A 19,603-nucleotide genomic window follows, 5' to 3' on the forward strand; every position below is an offset into this window, starting at 1 on the left:
TCTCTCTTTACGTTACAGCCTTTAGTTTACTTGCGGGCCAAAAGGTGTTCAGTAATCACGGACATGTTACCCTTTTGTATGGCAGCAGGGAATTCCCACAGAGATGAGTACATTTTGCAGTGTGACTTATTATATGTAAATTCAATGATGGAACCAGGGAAATCCCCCATTGTCATATGTTTAACATTATCCATTATAAATATATAAACCCCAAAGCCGCCAACCTAAAGTAAACCCTTTCCCTTCTTGGCACTGTATTTATTCTTCCTATTGCTAACATATTGATTTTGTGTCAGGCACGTGTGGTTTATGGAATGGCATTAAAAACTGCTCCAACTGAAACTACTTGGCAGACGGCACATCCAACAGTGCAAGACCAAGACTGCGCAGCACTTGCTTACTGCAGCCTTTCCAAATCAGATTGAAAAGCACACTTAGCGGTATGAACGGTATACCGGTATAAACAATGTGACGGTTATTATTGTTCAATTAAGTGGTTCACGGTATCTTTAACGGTATACCGTAATACCGTTACATCCCTATTCCTTAATACAGGATTCAGATGCACATAGACTTAGCCCAATTAAGGAGATATCCGACGACTCACCTCCAATTGATGGTAATACAAAGATAATAGTGGAACTAAAAAAGAAAACGTGGATCCTAAACGAAATAATGTCAGCTATTTCAGCAATGCCAGAGATGTTGGCAAAAATGATTTCAAAATTGAAGTTGACACAGATTAGTGATGAAGTAATGACAAGTAATGCTGTAAATAAAGCATATATAATAGATACAACATGACACATTACGGAGTCAGGATGTTGTCCTTCCTTCAGAATCCTCCAAAACTGACTCCAGGATTCTAAATGACGATACTACTGACTTTACAGTAAACATTTCGATAAAACGAAAGAGAAAAAGTAGGCGGAAGCAGGCACAGGCCATGAAGGGAGCCAATACCTCTTCTCGTACGTTTTTTGCGGGATAGAGACTTGCGTGAGATCTTGAAGGGAAATCAGTCGGACATGGATGTTATTCTTGTTTCCGACTCAGCCGAACAAACACCAAATGGGATTATCCCAATGTCACCTGTTGGTAAAGCGAACCTTCAAACAAGATCTTCTCAAAGTGAGTATTCTCTTGGTACCGTTTATCAGAGGCACTCAAAAACAAAGACTTCAGCAAGGATAAACACTTACAATCGATAGAGATGGACATGCTTGATATGGGCGTGCTTGATATATTCAACATTTTCAAGAATTCTGCAGTGATCTCACGTACCAATACCCCTTACTCTGTAGGTCCAGCGAACATAGAGGTATCAGAACACTTTGGCACAACTGCTCCAATTGAGTTAAATCCTGCACCTCCTTTAATGAAACTAGCAAAAGGGAGGTGGGAAGTGGAAAGGTATCAGAAGCAGCAAGTAAGAACTGACTCCAACATTGGAGTGGACTTCACAGGCAAAGAGGCCGGTGATAAACAGAAAGCTGAGGAGTCACAATATAAAGGTCCCCCGAAACAGATAATTTCTGCCGCTAGCAGTAATATTAATAATAGGGACCAAGACGAAGGAAACCATACTGCATCAAGTAATAACTTCATGTCTGAGGAATCAGTCCGAGGACAAATAGAAAATATTTTGAATAAAAAAATTCTGGAATCCAAGGCTGTAAACAACAGCCAATGAATGGCCTAGTCGAGGACCGTAAATTTAGGCCAATATGCTAATTCCAGCACTCTGCAATACAACGATTATGGAGGCATGAAAAACCTAGGACCATATATTTACCCAGATCAGCCGGCAGTTGGGACTTATGCGTCTGCTCTTTCCAACTCTAAAGATGCAATTGAGCCATGTCCAGTACCTGACTTGAATAGATATGTTATAAAAAATCCAAAGAGCTCTTGAACTGCTTGCACCATCCGGTTTACCCTACCGAACCAAGTTTAATAATATACTATGTGTTTGAGGACGTGGTCTGTGCTCACTGAACAGACCTTATATTTTGAGTCCATTTGCAGACATACCAGAACTTAGCCTGATAACGTCTGCTGATATAAAGTTGATAGACTACATTCATAGCTTTAGATATGATTATGTTTGCCTAATAATTCCATCACCTCTTGTGAGGGCTCTGCTTCTGAAGGAAGCTGGCTTGCTTCAGAAACGAGGATTTGACATATGTAACTTTCAAGAAATTATTAACTCGAATCCTATAAGTAAATCAACACCAAGAGAGGATATGTCAGAAACTGCAAAAAATAACAGGAATTTGCCTATTGACGATGAAAGATCACTCTTAAAAAGATATGCAGGAATGGAGATTTCTAGCTATATCTCTAAGAGAGTCGACTGCCCAGCTAAAAACAATCGGGAGACCACTTTAGCGAAGCACTCTCCTACAGTTTAGTATCTTGGAATTCGAGAGGATGCTCTCACTTGATACTGAGCAACAAAGTATGTGAGGAATTGGCAAAGTTTGACTTTATTCTAATTCAAGTATCATGGGCAAAAGGCCTACTCATGTGGGAAGGTTTCGAGGTATTGTCTCTACAAGCAAAATGTGGAGTTAGGGGGTCGTCCTAAGGGTGGCCTAGCCCTTGCATATCGTAATGACTCATATCGAAATGGTTTCTGAAGCTGTAATTTCGACTCAATCATGATAGTGTCTTTCCGGATAGGAACCCAATACCGACTAGTCCATTTAATGTTGGTAAATATATATTGGAATGCAGCTGAGTACACTAACATTCAATTGGGAAAAGTGATTGAAAAAATAAATATAATGATCGAGGATTAACTTGATTTAAACTTTGGGGGATTGATAAATCTTGCTGGCGATCTGACGCTGACTGTAATATGTCTAGTACTGATATGGAATGGGCAACAGCTACCTTGGGCGATTCCAATCCCAAAAATGGTAGTAAAATGTATAGAGGAAGTTTATGGTTGTCGCAGGAAGTTGGGGACTATAGCTAATGCACAATAGTAAACCAATATGGCAAGCTTGTGGCGAGTCCTCCATAATTGACTATGTTTGAAAGCGAGCCCATTTTTGTCACGTTGGGTAATATGAATGTGCAATTCACAGCATTTAGTGATCATGCAATGTTATCCATTAACCTGGAATGGCCAAAAAAAAAGGCCCATCGCAAAAGTTATATTGCGCAAACTTTGATGTTAATGTTAGAGGTACTCGTATAAAATGGAATCCTTTTAAAACAGTGCAATTCAACAATATGTTGTTATACAATTTCAATTCAAGTACTCCGGAAAAAAATTCTGTACATATTCTGTTGATAAATGATCACCTTGAGCTTGCACTGCAAAGAATTGGTATAAAGGACTCAAAACAAACTAATGTTAAACTCAATCACAAACATAAGTTTGATATGGAGATTTTATTCTGCATTAAAGAAATTTGATGGTTAAAAAACAAAAAGACGACTTAACATGCAAAAATAAAATGTAATATTGTCGGCAACAATATAAAAATGTGATAATTACTATTGTTCTGCTATGCAACAAAAAGACAGTGAAGTCATGTTTACTGCCATGAAAGGGCATACATAACTCGAGGAATTTTTGGTCACTAATAAAAATACTGAAGTGACTCAAACGCAATTAACCACTAACCCGATAAATGAAGTGTATGGATGGAGTATTTCGAAAAATTGTATAGAGTCCCTGACAAGGTTCTGCTGGAGGCTCAAATCCTCAACTCCGATTGGGATTTGGACGTATCAGTAGAAAACATAAAAAGACATGTTAGAAAATCCAAGTCTTCTAACACTGCTGGACCGAATAATTTGTCCGTTTTAACGCTTAAACAGAAGGTAATAATGTGGGCTCATATTCTGCAATTACTGTTCATTGATGTCATTGCAATCAAGAGAATTCCCTGTTCTTGGAAAATGTCTTATGTCATGTTAATCTTCAAGAAAGGCAATCGATGTATTATCGGCCAATTTCCTTGATGAATGTTGAGGCAAAGATTTTTTTTCTTTGATATTTTTGGATAAATTAATAGCCTGGATAGACAAAAACGATATCCTAGAATTTAGACAGGTAGGATTTATAAAAGGAATGGACACTGACGTTGGTGGTCTGCTTGTTACACAGCTACAGAGAAATGCTTCAGTTGTCCCGGGAGGATAGCTCAGCGGCAGCCTGCGCATCTTGGAAGCAAGACGACACGAAGCAACAACAGGTTCGATCCCCGGGTCCGCGCTTAGAAACCTCTAGGTGTTTAGGCGTGTTATAAATACGTAACTAAGACAAAAAACAAAAAAACACAATTACGCAACTAAGAAAAACAAACAATTCCTGTAACAGTGCCTCGATGCCTGCGGGCTGTGTGAGCACTTTATAAATGTTAAATAAATTAAAGGCAAATCTCTGCTTTATCTTGCGTCAATGGACCTGTCGATGGCCTTTGACATGGTCGACAGATCGACACTTTGGCAAAGGCTAACCGAATTAGAAATAGACAAAGGCCTGTTGGAATTGTTGATATACTTGTATTCGGAAACCGTGATAAGAGTCTGATTGAATAACGAGGGTCTCATGTCAAATGAAATAAAGACGCACAACAGCCTTAAACAGGGTTGCTCACATGCTGCAATCCTATATCTGTACGTATCTGCAGCTGGAAGATCACTTGATAGCAGTGGACTAGTCACCCCCAAATTAGGCAAGTTGAAAGTACAATGGGTCGCCTATGCTGATGACTTTTTACTTTTCGAATGCACAAAAATGGGTTTGCAAAGACTAATAAGATTTTCTACCTTCCTAGCAGAGCTGAAATTGAAAATAAATCTGATAAAAACTGTAATTATCAATTTGGGTCAGCATAACAAAATAATCCCAAGACCCACATGGGTTTGTGAAGTTACATTGATCAAATCTCAAAATGCACTGCGATATTCTGGTTATTCATTTTCTAGTGCTATGTCAAATTACTTTTTAAAAAATAGTCGACGGTTGAAGGCTATTGACGCTTCCAAGCAAAGAGTCATCCAAAGAAAATTCAGAAGATACTCGAAGTATGCGTGCAGGGAATTTTATAGTATGAAAGTTATCCCTTGTACTTCTTGTGGTTTAGAGTTTTTTCCCCCCGAGGTACTATCCCCCTACTTCAAAATCATTTAACCAATTGTATGGCGAAAAGTGTTGTACTTTCTGCCAAAATGTATCCCTATGGAAATTATACGATATGAATTTAGATTGCTTCGAAAAAGTTAACCTTATTTAGAAAATAGTTAGGGACAAAAAGTCCATGTACCACAAACTAGCTGAAGATGAAAAAGGGATATTCATGTGTATGTAAAAAAATTAAGTTGATTCCACACTAACGAATTTGGGTATTTCTATACGAATACTTATTGAAAATCCATCCAAAGTGAAGATGCTGGTAAAAGCTTTCGATTGGGTGGAAAACAATGCTGTGATTCTAAATTATATTTCCAAGTTGTTTCATTCTGGAAGTGGTACCCTGAACCGGAATCCTACATTGTAAAATATCCTTTGAGTGCATTTAGGAACTGCACTACACGTTTTAGATGTAATGTTTTAAACACACAAGAGATAAGTAATATCAGATATCCAACTTCTGAGGATTATAAATATTGTCAACACTGTAAGACTGAAGGTGAAAAGGAGACACTATTGCATTTGTTATTATTCTGTCCAAAATTGATGTCGAAAAGGATTGAATACTTTGCACATTTTGTTAACAATAGATCAAATGTTTATAGAGAACAATTGTGGTATGAAATGCTACATGGCGATTCTGTAGTAATGAAATTGAGAGTAAATGCTTAAGAATATATGTAACTTGGAATAACACGTACTTGTAATATGTTCGATGAAATATTTGATTGAATGTGAATTTGGTTGCAAGTTTCAAAGTAACCAAGGTGTATAGGAAAAATATTAACATGTTGTGCATATGTTTGTGATTTTGGTTGTAAGTTTCCAAATAATGATGATGCATTTGAACATTTTTAACATGCTGTTTGTATTGTCTAATTCTTTTTTTAAAACTTTGTAAAGGTTTATATAAACCATAACAATAAAGGAAAAAAAATGTAACAAGACTTCGGTGAAGGGCAGGCATAGTGCTTAAAAAAATAAAGTGACTGAAGGCTGACCTGGTTAAGACATTTTTCTTACAGGAGTAGTGGGTTTAGAGCTCTAATTGAGCCATTACTGTCCAGAAGACTGCTTTGAAAAAGCACTGGCACGCAATTTGAGCGCAAAGTTAGATGAAAACTCTTGATTTAAGCAAGCTCAACGAGTTACCATGAGGAGGTGTTTTTGGGGGGGAGGCGGCAGGAACTGGTTGGGAATGGCATGAGAAGTCAATGGGAAAATAACCAAACAACACCTACAAGATGCGTGTTCCTCTTCACATGCCATTTCTCCCCATCTGAACTCTATGCAATCGTTTTACCTTATAGGTGTTGCTTAAGTCCGGGGAATTATTTAACTTGCATATATTTCAATCTGCTACTTTCGCAATTCCCTTCTTGGGTTTCTTTTAGGCATTTCAATAGACAAGCATCGATCTGTCTTCTACACCAAAACATCCCACATTAAACTTCGAATTGCTTTAAAATGCCAATTTGCATGCTATTAACACTGTTTGATAGCTTTCAACCTGTAAAAAAAATCAAATTAGGGTCAGCGAACATAGAAATGCCCTGTGATGTGTTGAGTCTACAAGAGTAGGAAAAGGCTACTGTTCTTTGTTACTCCAGTTTAGACAATGACAGTAGAATACGCTCACAAGGTGACAAGGCATGATGTTGATAAGACGCAGACATTGGGTATGTATGGCATCCGTGCATCAAAAGAGTGTGGTGCTATGCAAGTAATCAAAGCAAAGCAAGATGTACTTTCGGTTGGGACAAGGCACGGCGATTGAGGGCTGGGCAAGTAGTGTGCAATGTTGCTGCTAACATGAACCTCAAGCCAATTGTCAAAAGTTGCTATCTATGCATAGGATGACGTCGCTGCCCGGTCTTCGATGTGCTCTGCGAGCGTACTTTTCTAGGTGTTCTATTCCCTTTTGTAAGTGTACTAGCTCCACTGTCCCCCTGTAGTTAAGTCCTCTTGTGTGGTGATGTGCCCCATATGATTGTACTGCCACGCCCGCCCCCGTCGATAACGGTGAGCTGTCTACACACATCCCCATTCTAAGAATGCACCCTGCTCTCTTACCAACTCGAACACGTTGCAGACTCCACGTTCTAATAGAAGTTTCTTGCCCTTCTTGTTCTTCCTCAAGGCACGGCTTTTAACTTCCTCTTCCTCCTCTGACCCGGACTGAACTTCTAAAGGACCCAAAGGCTCCTGGCCCCTTTGGTCTCCTTTAAGCCTCCTCAGGGCTCTACGAGACATGTCAACCAAATTCTAAAGAGCCCCCCCGAAGCTTGTACTGCGCATGCGTGCGTGAAGTCCTACCGTGCACGCGATCTGTGCACACGCTAGACCTCGTGCGCGCGCTGCCCTGGGTCTTGAAAACAAGTGCGCGCTCGTTTTCAGAATGGTAATGACACGCAGTCCGTATGCTGTACGTACTGCGTTTTTCCGCTGATCACGTTGATGATGTCACTGGAGGGTTAGAATTAGAGTAAGAGTGAAAGTGAAAGAGACTTTATGAAAGCGATGCTGACAGTGGATGGTACCAAGAATTGGGCTGTCGTAGAAGCTATAAACGTTACTTACAGTTTCACTGTGCCTAACAGTTGAAGTTTGTAATTGTCTGGGAATCAATCTCAGCGTTAATCAGGTTCTCAGGGTTTAACACTCTACTACTATTCACGCAGACGCTGAAGTTAGGATCATTTTCGACCAGCTTCTTCGCAGATTGTTATTCGAGCAGCATCGCGTATTGAAACCTGTATTATTTTTATTGAATGAAAAATGGATGGAATAATTTGTTTTTCAATCCTCTGAATCGGGTGGGCCGAGCACTTTTTGGCTGTGAAACAAGCATTTTTGGTTTTGGGATTGTTATCTGTATTTTGGTTTAAAATTCTACTGGGCACACGCTACTTTTTAGGGAAACAATTATCCAAACACAATCATACACTAAACGATATCATCTTTAACATCTATATATATCATTTCTTTCACAATACAAATTACAACCGTTCTATTAATAGACTTCCTGTTTATATATGTAAGACTACAGTTAAAATATCTTTTCCATACATAAAAACAAATCTATCAATATTCAATTTAGCAGCAATGTTGATCCATACTCTATGAGGTGCATTGTGCAACGCTATGTTCTTTGTACTAAGGCAGTATTTACACAAGTTATAGCTCTTAATCTCGTCAGACTGGTAAACAAATTCACTCAACTCCGTCCTATAAAAAGACCCTGAACTTAAACATTCAGTATAGTACATGTCTGGGAGAGTCTAGTTTGCTACACACATTACATAGCCGACAGTGTCTCTGTTCCAGAGCTAAGCCATCTTTAGCACCCACTCAACTCAACGCAGGAAGTTGATTAATACAAATTAGTAGTATGAACCCTTCAGACTTTAGTTGAAGGACATATTACTATATATCTTTGAGCAGCACGACATTTGTGCGTTTTCTCAAACACATCAAAAGATGATGTTTTGTTAATTTAAATTTCAGCTTTATTACATTTTCATGAAAATGACAATTTATGTTTTGGAACAATAGGATACGGAAAAAAACAGGTTCAGCAACATTAGAACAAAAACATGCAAATGTGTCTTTTAACCTGCACCCCCTCCCACTCCTAACCCCCCCATCAATGTAACAAAAGAACAGCTCTAACATGTTCACCTACACATTTGTTACACTTCTTGAGGGATCATTGGTCTGTAGACAAGTGTCAATTTCAGTCTGTGTATGGTAAACTCGCGGTTGGAAAAATCGAGGTGTCGAGACTCTCCCCGCACTAGAAGATGAGGCAAATACTCCTTGTTCCTATTGGGTATATCTTTCACAAAAATCCGACCATTCTATTTCCACAGACACAGAGACACCGTGAATTGCTGCCGTTAAGCGTTGCATCAGGTATACGTTCCGGGCCGTGTTGATCCTTTCTTTCCAGGAGGCAGCTTTCTTTTTCAATGTGCAGCCAAACATGCCCTCTGGGCCAGAAGCAATCTATGGGCCATTTTCGGTAACCTTATATATTGTCCCTCATGCTCTTGTAAACCAAACAGTAGCAACATCAGTGTTTTCCCTCTCGTGATCCCGTCCAGGTCCCCTGAAGACTTCATCCCAATAGGATTGGACCACATCAAATCCCCACCACATATGCCAGTAATCGGTCCTCGATCCACAGTCATGCCAGCACATGGGGCTCCCACTTTGGAACATTCTGGAGAGCCTGAACATCCGTGAGGACCTGCTCCTGAACCTCGATTCCAACACTCCATGTGTTCTCATTCTGCTCGATCTCTCCTCTGCCTTTGACACTGTCAACCATGCCATCCTGCTCAACCGTCTCCGTGATAACCTGGGTATCACTGGTCAGGCTCTGGCATGGCTGACCTCTTTCCTTTCCGGTCGACCCTCCCAGGTCCAAATGGGCTCCTTCCTCTCTGACATCTTTTTCTCCACCTGTGGTGTCCCCCAGGGATCCAACCTCTCTCCCTGGCTTTTCAACCAGTATCTGGCACTCCTTGCCCACCGCATCGCCGCTCTCTGCCCCCACTTCCAGTGCTATGCGGACGATACCCAGCTCATTTTCAGGCTACCCTCGGCCTCCTCCTCTCCTTCCCTCATCTCCGACTGCCTGTCTGCTATCCAGGAATGGTGTGCCGCCAATGACCTCTGCCTTAACGCCAGTAAGACTGAGATTCTACTCATCGGCACACCCACTCCCTCCTTCCCTGCAGCTCTCTGGCCGGCCTCCCTTGGCCCCCTTCCTGCCCCTACCTGCAAGGCTAAAAACCTCGGGGTCATCTTCGACTCCACACTCTCCTTCTCTCCTCATATATCTGACGTCTCTAAGAAGTCACACTACCAGCTGCACCTCCTCAGAGGTATTCTTCCCTTCCTCTCCTTCCCCCAGAAGCTCACTGTCTCCCGAGCCCTGGTTCTCTCAAGGCTGGACTACTGTAACAGCCTCTATCTTAATCTGCCTGCCTCCACTCTCCGCCCTCTGCAACTTATCCAGAACAGAACTGCGAGACTTGTCCTTGGCCTCAAGCCCAGGGACCGTATCTCTCCAGGACTGAAATCTCTTCACTGGCTCCCAGTGGCTGCGAGGATTAAGTTCAAAACCCTCTGCATTGTCCACAAGGCCTTCTGGGGCTTGGGGCCTAAATACCTTCAACTCTCTCTTCCTAAATATCTTCCTTCACGAGCCCTTCGCTCATCCGTCTCCAACTCCCTCATGGTCAGCCGCTTCTCGAAGCAACGAGCTGGGGGTAGATCTCTCTCCGCAGCAGGGTCCTCCCTCTGGAACAGCCTTCCTGCCTCCCTGAAACTCGAGGAGAACCATCTCCGGTTCCGGAAGCACCTCAAAACCTTCCTCTTCGCTTCTGCCTTCTCTCTCCCTCTCCCCTGCTAAACCTGCTTAACTCCCCACTGAATTCTGCACTAAACCTGCATCTGGGCCACTCTCAGTGACCTCGGTCCAGGGCCCAGCCACTCTCCACTTGCACTGCCTCCCTGGCTCCCCCTGCACTGTGGGACTGTCACTGTATCCCTACAGCCCCCTTCCCAGCACTTGCTCTGCACTTACCTCGCACTTGCCACCAGCTGGCCCTTTTATTTATTATTTATTATTTTATTACGCTACTTACCTTGTACTGCACTTTCCCCCCCACCTCCTCCCCCTGCACTTTCTCCTTTTCCCCTTACCTCTGCACTTGCGCGATCTGAATGACACCTGGCCTAGTAGGATCGTTTGTCTGTCTTCCCCTTGTTTCCCTCCCTCCCTGCCTCGTCGCGCCTTGAAACACTTGTGTATAGGCGCGTTACAAATACCATATCATATCATATCATATCATAGCTTGACCGGGTCATACTGCCACCTGTGCAACAATGTAATGGAATGTCGTTTGTACTGGCATGAAAGTGATGTCTGGGAGGCTTCCTGGCACATCCTCTGCCATGTACGGTGGAAGTTTAATCTCCCGGTCTCCCTCCCATTGCTGTCTGAGTATCCCCTTCTTGTCTCTGTTAGGGCCCTGTATAATGCACTAATCACTCCCTTGGAACCAGATGCAGTTTCCAGGATCTTCTTGAAGGGTGTAAGCTCCCTCTATTTTCTCTTTACAAGCCTCCCTCATAATCACCCCCTTCAACTATCGCTATGAGAAGACAGAGAGCGTGCCCAGTCCCAGTACCTCTTCCAACTCTAGTATTGTAATGAACATGCCGTCTCTCCACAATTGTCCAACCCTTTCCAAACCGCTTCATACCAAGCTTGGAACCTCTCCGGATTCGGAATGGTGTGCCTATTCCTCAGTACCCAGAGATGACCCAGTGGAGACGGCCACGTTGTAACGACACCCAATCCCGCTCCTTGTCGCCAAATGATCCAAATGGTACCCACAATGTGGTGTTCCCTTATCCTTCGAAGTAGCTTTGACCTAGGAACCCACAACCATTCCCCAACCGTCGCCGTCCATAAGTGTTATCTGTCAAGACCCACCCATTGCAAATCTTCCCACCGTCTGAGATGCAGAATTAGAATTCTAAACTGTGGGGCTGTATAGTACAATGGTATGTCCGAAAGTCCCCTCTGCCCACTGTCCTTTGAAAGACTCAGTACCACACTAGAGACTCTAGGTTTCTTCACCTGCCAGAGGAATCACGAGAGAGTGCCCTTGGTTACTTCAAAGTAGGAGTCTGGGATCTGTATTGGGAGCATCTGGAACAGGTAAAAAATCTTGAGGAGTACCACTATTTTAATCGCGTTCAACCATCCCATCCAGTAGAAGGTCAGCTTATTCCATTTCACTAGATCTTTCTCCGGTCCAGTCATCAGGGGGGGCAAATTTGCCTCATAGAGACTCTTTAGCTCTGTTGTGACGCTAATTCCCAGGTACCACAATGTCCCCAAACTAACTTTCATGCCCTGGGATGAGAATCGCGCCACATCTCCGTACCTGCTTTTATTCAAGGCAGATAAGGACCGATTTGCCCATGTTTATTTTGAACCCTGCCTTGCAACCATATTCTTCAATCGCACCTACCGCAACCGGCACAATGGTCAGGGGGTTCACCACATGCAGCAGCATGTCATCCGTGTACAGGCCCAATTTGTAAGTCATCCCGCCCACAACAAAACCCCTACACTTGTGGGTCCTGTCTCAGTCTATGGGCCAGGGGTTCTAGTGAGAGCACAAAAAGAGCAGGCAGGGGAAAGCAGGCAACCCTGCCTCGTCCTCCTACACAGGTTAAAACACCTTGAGTATCCCCCATTCATCGCCACCCAAGCGCTCAGGAACGAGTAAATCGTCATGATACCACTAAGACGTCTTTTGCCCGGCCCTGCTTTAGTAAGGACCGCCTCTAGGAAATCCCACTCAACCCACAGAGGGAAGAGTGGGGTCACCCCAAATGCCCTGAGCCTCATTTATCAAGTGCAGTGTCTTTCTCATAGTGTCTGCTCCCTTAGGCCCACCTACAAACCCCACTTGGTCAGAATGAACCAATTTCGGTAAATGAACCTCCAACCTCGCCGCCAGGACCCTAGCATAAATCTTGGCGTCTATGTTTAGGAGTTAAATTGGGCGATAGGAGCCATAGGACCTAGGGTCCCTGCCCTCCTTGGGTATCACTGTAATGAGGGCCTGGACAACTGGATCCCGAGCCCTTTCCGTCTTCATAATATTGTTAAAAGAATAGTGTCAAGAAGGGAAGCAGGACTGACAAGAATATTTAATAGAATCCTAGGGTGGAACCATTCTCTCCTGGTGCCTTCCCAAGCCAGAGGCACCCTATAGCGTTCTGAATTTCTTCAGCAGTAATTGGGGCATCCATGGCCCCCGATTCAACCTCTGATAAGGACGGGAAGCTGGCCCCTTCCAGATATTCATTAACCTTCCCCCATGGCAGTCTGCCCCTCACTCCTGTATAGAACCTTGTAGAATGTGGCAAATGCTTCCTGGATCCCTTCCACTGTGCCCTCCCTTGTCTCCCCCTTCCCTCCACCTCCATGACCTATCTCTCAGCCCGTTGTCCCTGTAACCTCGTGGCCAGAAGCATCCACCTTTATAACCTTTCTCATAAAATGTCTGTTTCAGAATAGAGTGCGGACTATCTTCCCCTCTTCTAGCCATTTAAACTCATTTAAACTCCTCTCTCAGGCCCTTCGCCTCCAGAATGCGGTCCTCACTATCTGTGGGTGATGACTGAGCGAGCCTTGCCAGGGCTCCTATATTTTTCCTTTAGTCCTTTCTCTTCAAGCATATGTTCCCTCTCCTTGCAGCCCCCTCTGTAATCAACAAACCCCTCCATGTGGCCTTCCACCGAGGTCCATACCATCCCCTTTCTCACCTCGCCTGTGTCATTGATGGCAAAGAATCCTTTAATTCTATTCTCCATTTGTTCTTTGAACACCAGGTCCTTCGACAGCGGCTCATTGCAACTCAATTTAGAGTTTCTAAGGCACAGACCTCCCCAATTAACTACTGACATCATGTCATGGTCTGATCAGGAAATGGGGCGAATCCCTGAATCCCTCGCTACTTCCCATAGATCCCTTGAGAAATACACGTAATCTATTCTTGTGAGAGTACCTTGTGGAGCAGAGTAGAAAGTGAATCCACTCACCTGTGGGTGGAAGTACCGCCATATGTCCCTAAAGCCTGTACAGTTCATGGCTGTTCTGAGCTCCACATCTTCTAGTTTCTGAGGTTTCCGTTCCCCCCTCGTGTTTGGCCTGCCTATCCAGACTCGCATCCATCCAAACATTGAGATCACCGCCAAGTATAAGATGCCCCCAGCCCTCGCCCATTACTTTCTCTAAGGTTCTTTGCAGGAATCTATTCTGACCCTGATTCGGAGCATATAACGTTGCAAAGGTAAACCTTACTTTCTTGATTAAGGCCCGTCACTTATATCTAGAGCCCTACCCCTGCCTTTCTAGTTATTCCTGACCCCCAGTATTCACCTCTAATAAGGCCACAACCCTGACCTTTGTTCAACACCCCTCTGATTACCTGGTTTCCTGGAGGAATAAGACATCAATCCCAGACCTCTTAAATTCTCTAGCAACCAAAGACCTCTTGGGGGTGAGTGGAACCCCTTAACATTCAATGTACATACACGCAAACTGTCACCCCTCGTGTCTCCAATTCTCTCAGCCATGACCAAATCCTATGCCCAAAGTGAATCTCAGAAAAATCGAACCCCCACACAGCAAAAAGCTCAATTCCACAGGTGAACATAACAAGAGCCATCACGTCTAACCTAAACCCCCTTCCCCTCCCAACCAACCCCCTGCAGCACCGTGCCCCTCCAAGTAACCATCACTAGGTAAGTCCGAACCACCAAACAAGCCCGGAACCCAGGTCTCAGCCCTAGGCACCTCAGTATTGGGTGCCCCCACCCCAGCCCCCCAAACTTCAACAAACACATTACAAACCAGACGCCTTTCCGCATTTCTTAAACCCCCTCAACAAATCTTAGAACACATTTACACCCCACAAAGTACAGACTGTGCCCGCCCCTCTGATATTCGCCAGAGGGCCACACTATACATAGAGTTCCCATAGGCCACCTCTGTGCCACCTCTTGGAGTGTGTTCAAGATGTATTGGGAGGGGACGTGTTCAGCTTCCTAAATTTCCTTGAGCATGGGATTTTTCTCCTATTTGGGCCCTTAACACGCCATCTTCTGTCTCCTTCGCTCCCTCCCCCTCCCCTGTGGAGCCGGGGGCAGTTCTTCCTCCAAGAATGTGAGCCTGTTTATTTCTTCCTCCATCACGACCCGGCACATCTGCCCCTCAAGCTCGAAGCAAATCAAGAACGGGAGTCCCCATCTATATCATACACCCTTCCCATTCAGCCACTTTATCAAGGGTAGACACAACCGCCTCTTCATGAGGGTCAAGGTCCTGAAAGATAGCAATTCTAGCCGTACCTGGCAACACCAGCCCCCTGGCCTTTGCTTTGTCTAAGATTCTGAGCCTATCTTGGTACTTGTGGAAGCCAGCCAGAACCGATCTCGGTCCTCTGGACGGACCACCGGCTTTATGGACCCTCTGAATTTTTGTTTAGACAATCGAGTGATCCTCAAAGAGGAGTTTTGTAATCTCATGCATCATTCTCCTGAGATCACTTTCCGTCTCCCCGTCCTTTTCTGGCACCCCAAAGAACCGGAGGTTGTTTCTCCTCACGCGATTCTCAAAAAATTTGAACACCGTCTCGGCTTCCCTTCTCTCCAGTTCGCCCATCCTTACATCCATTCGCCAAGTATCTAGGGAGGATTGGTTATGTTCCACCTCTTGTAGCCTCTCCTCCATTTTGTCGAATCTGACGTTGATCTTGTGAACTTTACCCCCAATGTCGGCCCTCATGCCCCAGATTTCCTCCATTAGCGAGGCAACATCCTTCTTTGCGGCCACCATCGCCTTCCCTTTGTTGTCTGCGCCTTCCATCCTGCCCAGGTATGAAATTCAGAAAACCGAGATCTGGGCTCCATATAACACTGTGCCACGGTGGGGCACCACCCTGGAGCAGGCCCCCCTGCACTCAATCCCCCACGGGGGAAGGGTCAATGAGAAGGTCCCGGCAGTGAGATACCAAGCAGCACAGCGAGCAGTCCTCAGAGCAAGTAGTTGAGGGTGGCAAGTCTCTATTGTACCCACAGTCGGGTTCCCCAGGGCCCGTTCTGGTTTGCTGGGCTAGGCAATTCTCCACAAGTATGTGCCTTCCCCCCATGGACTCCACCATACCCTCTCCTCAGGGACGTTACTGCTTATATAGTGGGCCTCAGGCAGGCAGGCACATGCCCCGAGTTCGGGGCCACACACCTCCCCTACAACCCTGACCTATTGCGGACCCAGTTGGCGGCAACCACACATGCCCGGGGGATCACTAAATTCCAACTCCATTAGTCTGCAGTTTCAGATCATCCAGGGTTTTAATGAATCCAACAGCACAGGGACAAAGTGCAGCCTCACAGTGCCTCCCCTAATTCCTCCAACCCCTGTGTCCAGGTTCAGCAAGGCAGGCACACGCCCCAGTCCTGGGGGCCCTCATTTCTCAATCCGCACTTCCCCGGAGCTTGTTGGTCAACCTTGAACCTCTGCGCGGGCCACTTCCACCGGTTCCATGTCATTTCATCGCGGGATGTTTTTTTGTGGGTTTATTTTTTATATTCCTGTACACCCACACCCAATTTATATATTTTTTTTAACCACCACAAAAAATGTGATGTGTTTTTTTTAAAAGAATCCACTGTAAAAAACCCAGCGAAAAAACATCCCGCGATGAAAGGATGTCCACCAGCGGGAGTCCGGGCCCAAGGGGAGTCAAGGCGACCTGGCACTCTACCGCTGTTATGTACCGAGGGCTGTGGGGAGGAGCCACAGACCCTGGGAGACAGGTCACTCAGAGGGTGTCCGGGGTCTGGAACACTGATGATAAAAATACTTTCCCCCTAAGAGCGCAGCCTGCATGATAGTAGAATACCTGACAGGCTAGGGGGTTGAATGAAAAGGCAGGAGCAGCAACAGAGCTAAGTAAAAAAGAAGATACAATGGATTCAATAAGTACCAATAGTCAAAAAGAGGTACAGCCGCACCACCGTCGGCAACCCCACTCTTACCTGCTATATAGAGTGGATAAGCCGGAAACCTACTTGTAGCCAAAAGGTAGTTCACCACAGTTGATGGAGTATAGTTCCAGAAGAACCAAGTCCCAAGAGGGGTGTCTGTAACAGTGAACCCTGACCCGAACGGCACAAGGGCGCAAGCTAAGGGAATCCTGAAGAAAGTGTACATGCAGCAAGAAGGCAGCAGAGCGTTCCAGAAAAGTCCAGCAAATAATTCAAAGTAGTAACCTGTGTCCAATCACCGCAGAGCGTCCAACAGGTCACTAAGAGTGGGAGTGAAAAGCAGCAGAGCGTCCATAAAGAAAACAGTATTCAGATCCGTTGGTGCTTGTGATGAGAGAACCTGTGTGGATATGCAGGAAAGCGTCCTTAAACAAGACCACTGATGTGTGGAAGATAAAGGCAGAAAAGCTCTCAGTATATGAAAAGCAGACATGGTTGTCGGAGCAGTGCCCAGCGTTGGAAAGTAACGCTGGCACTGTAGTGGGAATGAAAGTGGAGATGCAGGAACTGGGAATGGAAGGATCAGACAGGAGAATATCCGTGGGACATTGCCAAAGGTCGAGTAGCCAGGGGAAGGCAGACAGAGGGAACCGAAAGTCAGAAGCCAAAAAGAATAAGCCAGGACCAGGGTCTGTGAAAACAGTCCTGAGTTTAATGACCACAAAAATCCAGGACACCAGAAACAAAACACGAGACACAACTTTCCAGGGCCATAAAAAGCAATGGTTAAGGAGCACCGAAACGCGTCTGTCAGCTGTGTTAAAAGCCACGGCGTTGGGAGGTACGGAGGGCACGTTGCGGACGCGCCACGTGACTAGATGGTCCCAAGCCTGTCTACGCCCGTGGCCAAACCGACGCTGGGAAAGGCGCCAGGGCAGCCTCCAAGAACTGTAGGGATTGCCCTGGTGTCCGTGTAGGGGAACCCAGGGCATGACAGCTGCCTCCACACTAAACTCCCACTGGAAACCACAGCCCCACCACCTAGGGGGCTCCGGCATGCCGTGACTGCGTTTCCTTCCTGTGCAGGTGCCACACAAGGGCTACACATGTTCCTTGATGCCCCTCTTAGAGTCCCCCAAGCGGGCCGGGTCTCTCCGGTGCGGATGCGCCACAGGGAGACGGAGCACTGCCAACGACCATGTATGTCAGTGGGGCACACAGGCCTCCCTCTCAGCTTCTACTCTCTCTCCATTCCAGAAGAGGGGTGGGAGCTGAGACACCCACCTGAGCGCTGGGTCAACAAACCACTTCCTCCGGTGCCTCAGAGCCGGTCCCAGCACAGGTGGCAACTGCTCAGGGCCTTCCCAGTTTACTTTCAGTTTCCCACTTTTCCGCCAGAGGGCTGATTCTCTGCTTCCACTGAACTGATTACCTCTGGACTTCGCACTAAATAAAGCCCGTCGGATCAGCCGTCCTCCTCGGCACCTTATCAACTCTGTGGGGGCACACTTACTTTATAGAGGCCTGGGTGACGGAGAAGCACAGTCGGGAGACTTCCATCCGCGCACCCCCCGGTGGCCTCCCCAACATATGATTTTAATGTTCTGAATTTATCTTAATTGTTAGTCCAGTCCCAAGTAGGTGACTAAGTTTTCCATTTGTGGCATAACGATGAATATTCCAGGGATTGATCTGGTGTCCATTCCAGGGACTGATCTGGTGTCCGTGCTATCGCCTCAAACATTATAACAAACCGATTCAAACAACACTCTAGAAGTGTGCTTAGTACTCTCATCATAGGGCACTTAGGATCTTTCAGTGTTTTAAAGTACATTAAACCTTTTCTTTCAAGAACCTGGCCTTCCACAGACATCAATCCAAACTCCAATCTTATTCCAGACATTGATTCACCAGGGGAAAGAGATACGAAGTTCTGCCAAAATGTACCCTCCAATACACCCAACCACTTTAAATCAGCAATTGTAACTGCCTCCAGACCATATAATGCAGAAGAGCGAAAGCATTGTCTATACAGCTGTGATATCCAAGCTAAATTGTATCCTGATATCTGATTAGAAAACTTGACAATTAAAGAAGTAAGTAAGTAAGTATGTCTTTTTTCTTCTGGCCAATATAAGGGACTGTCCCCCTCTGCATCTTTGACTGGCTGCATGGTTCCTTCAGATTCTTACAGGGTACCAGGCCCTCCTCGACCAGACTACCCCTGCCCTGATCCCCCCTCCCCTCAAACCTGCACTTGCCCTTCCTAACTCCCTCCCCCTGAGTCGCGTAGCCCGTAGCCATGGAAGCAGATGCAGAATGCAGGGGAAAAAGAGGGTGGGGCCGTCTTAAGGCCACAATGCTCTCCGAGGCGCCATGGCAACTGCCAGGAGCGTCGGAGAGGGACTGCAGGCCTTCTCCGTTTCAGCAAACTATGGCGATGAAGGCTGGACGCCGGAGCCGTAACAATAGGCGTATTATAAATAAGCAAAAAATTAAAATAAATAACCACTGCCATCTAATAGTCACTCCCAGATATCTATAATTGTCCACATATTCAAAATTTTGACCCAACAGGCGGAATGATGGGCTGGGGACTGGCTTATATCCAAACTGCATCACTCTCATTTTTGTAAAATTTATGCCAAGATCATTTTCTTTAGCATAATATCCCAGAGTCTTCAAAGAGAGGTTCAATCAACCACAATTATGATATCATCTGGTGGGGGAGGGTGCACGCAATGATGGCAGCTGAAAGGTGAAGTTCTGGACCGCAAGGTTAGACCGGCATGATGAGGGACCATTGGGCAGTATACAGTAAAAGTGGTGGTAACAGAATTACAGCCACAATTACTGTTC

The 19,603-nt window shown here is 45.3% G+C and overlaps 1 protein-coding gene across 1 annotated transcript in view; it reads right to left on the reverse strand.

Moving 5' to 3' along the window:
* The window catches only part of TCF25 (transcription factor 25), a 1,148,081-nt gene extending 1,140,547 nt beyond the window's left edge, over window positions 1–7,534 (reverse strand). The window contains exon 1 of the mRNA XM_069635563.1: window positions 7,232–7,534. Within this exon, the coding sequence (XP_069491664.1) occupies window positions 7,232–7,411 (180 nt within the window). The 5' untranslated portion in view covers window positions 7,412–7,534. The remainder of the gene's footprint in view (window positions 1–7,231) is intronic.
* Window positions 7,535–19,603: the final 12,069 nt, after the last annotated feature.

Source organism: Ambystoma mexicanum, chromosome 1q (genome assembly GCF_040938575.1).
Source record: "Ambystoma mexicanum isolate Mex_15411 chromosome 1q, UKY_AmexF1_1, whole genome shotgun sequence".
Classification (NCBI taxonomy): Eukaryota; Metazoa; Chordata; class Amphibia; order Caudata; family Ambystomatidae; genus Ambystoma; species Ambystoma mexicanum.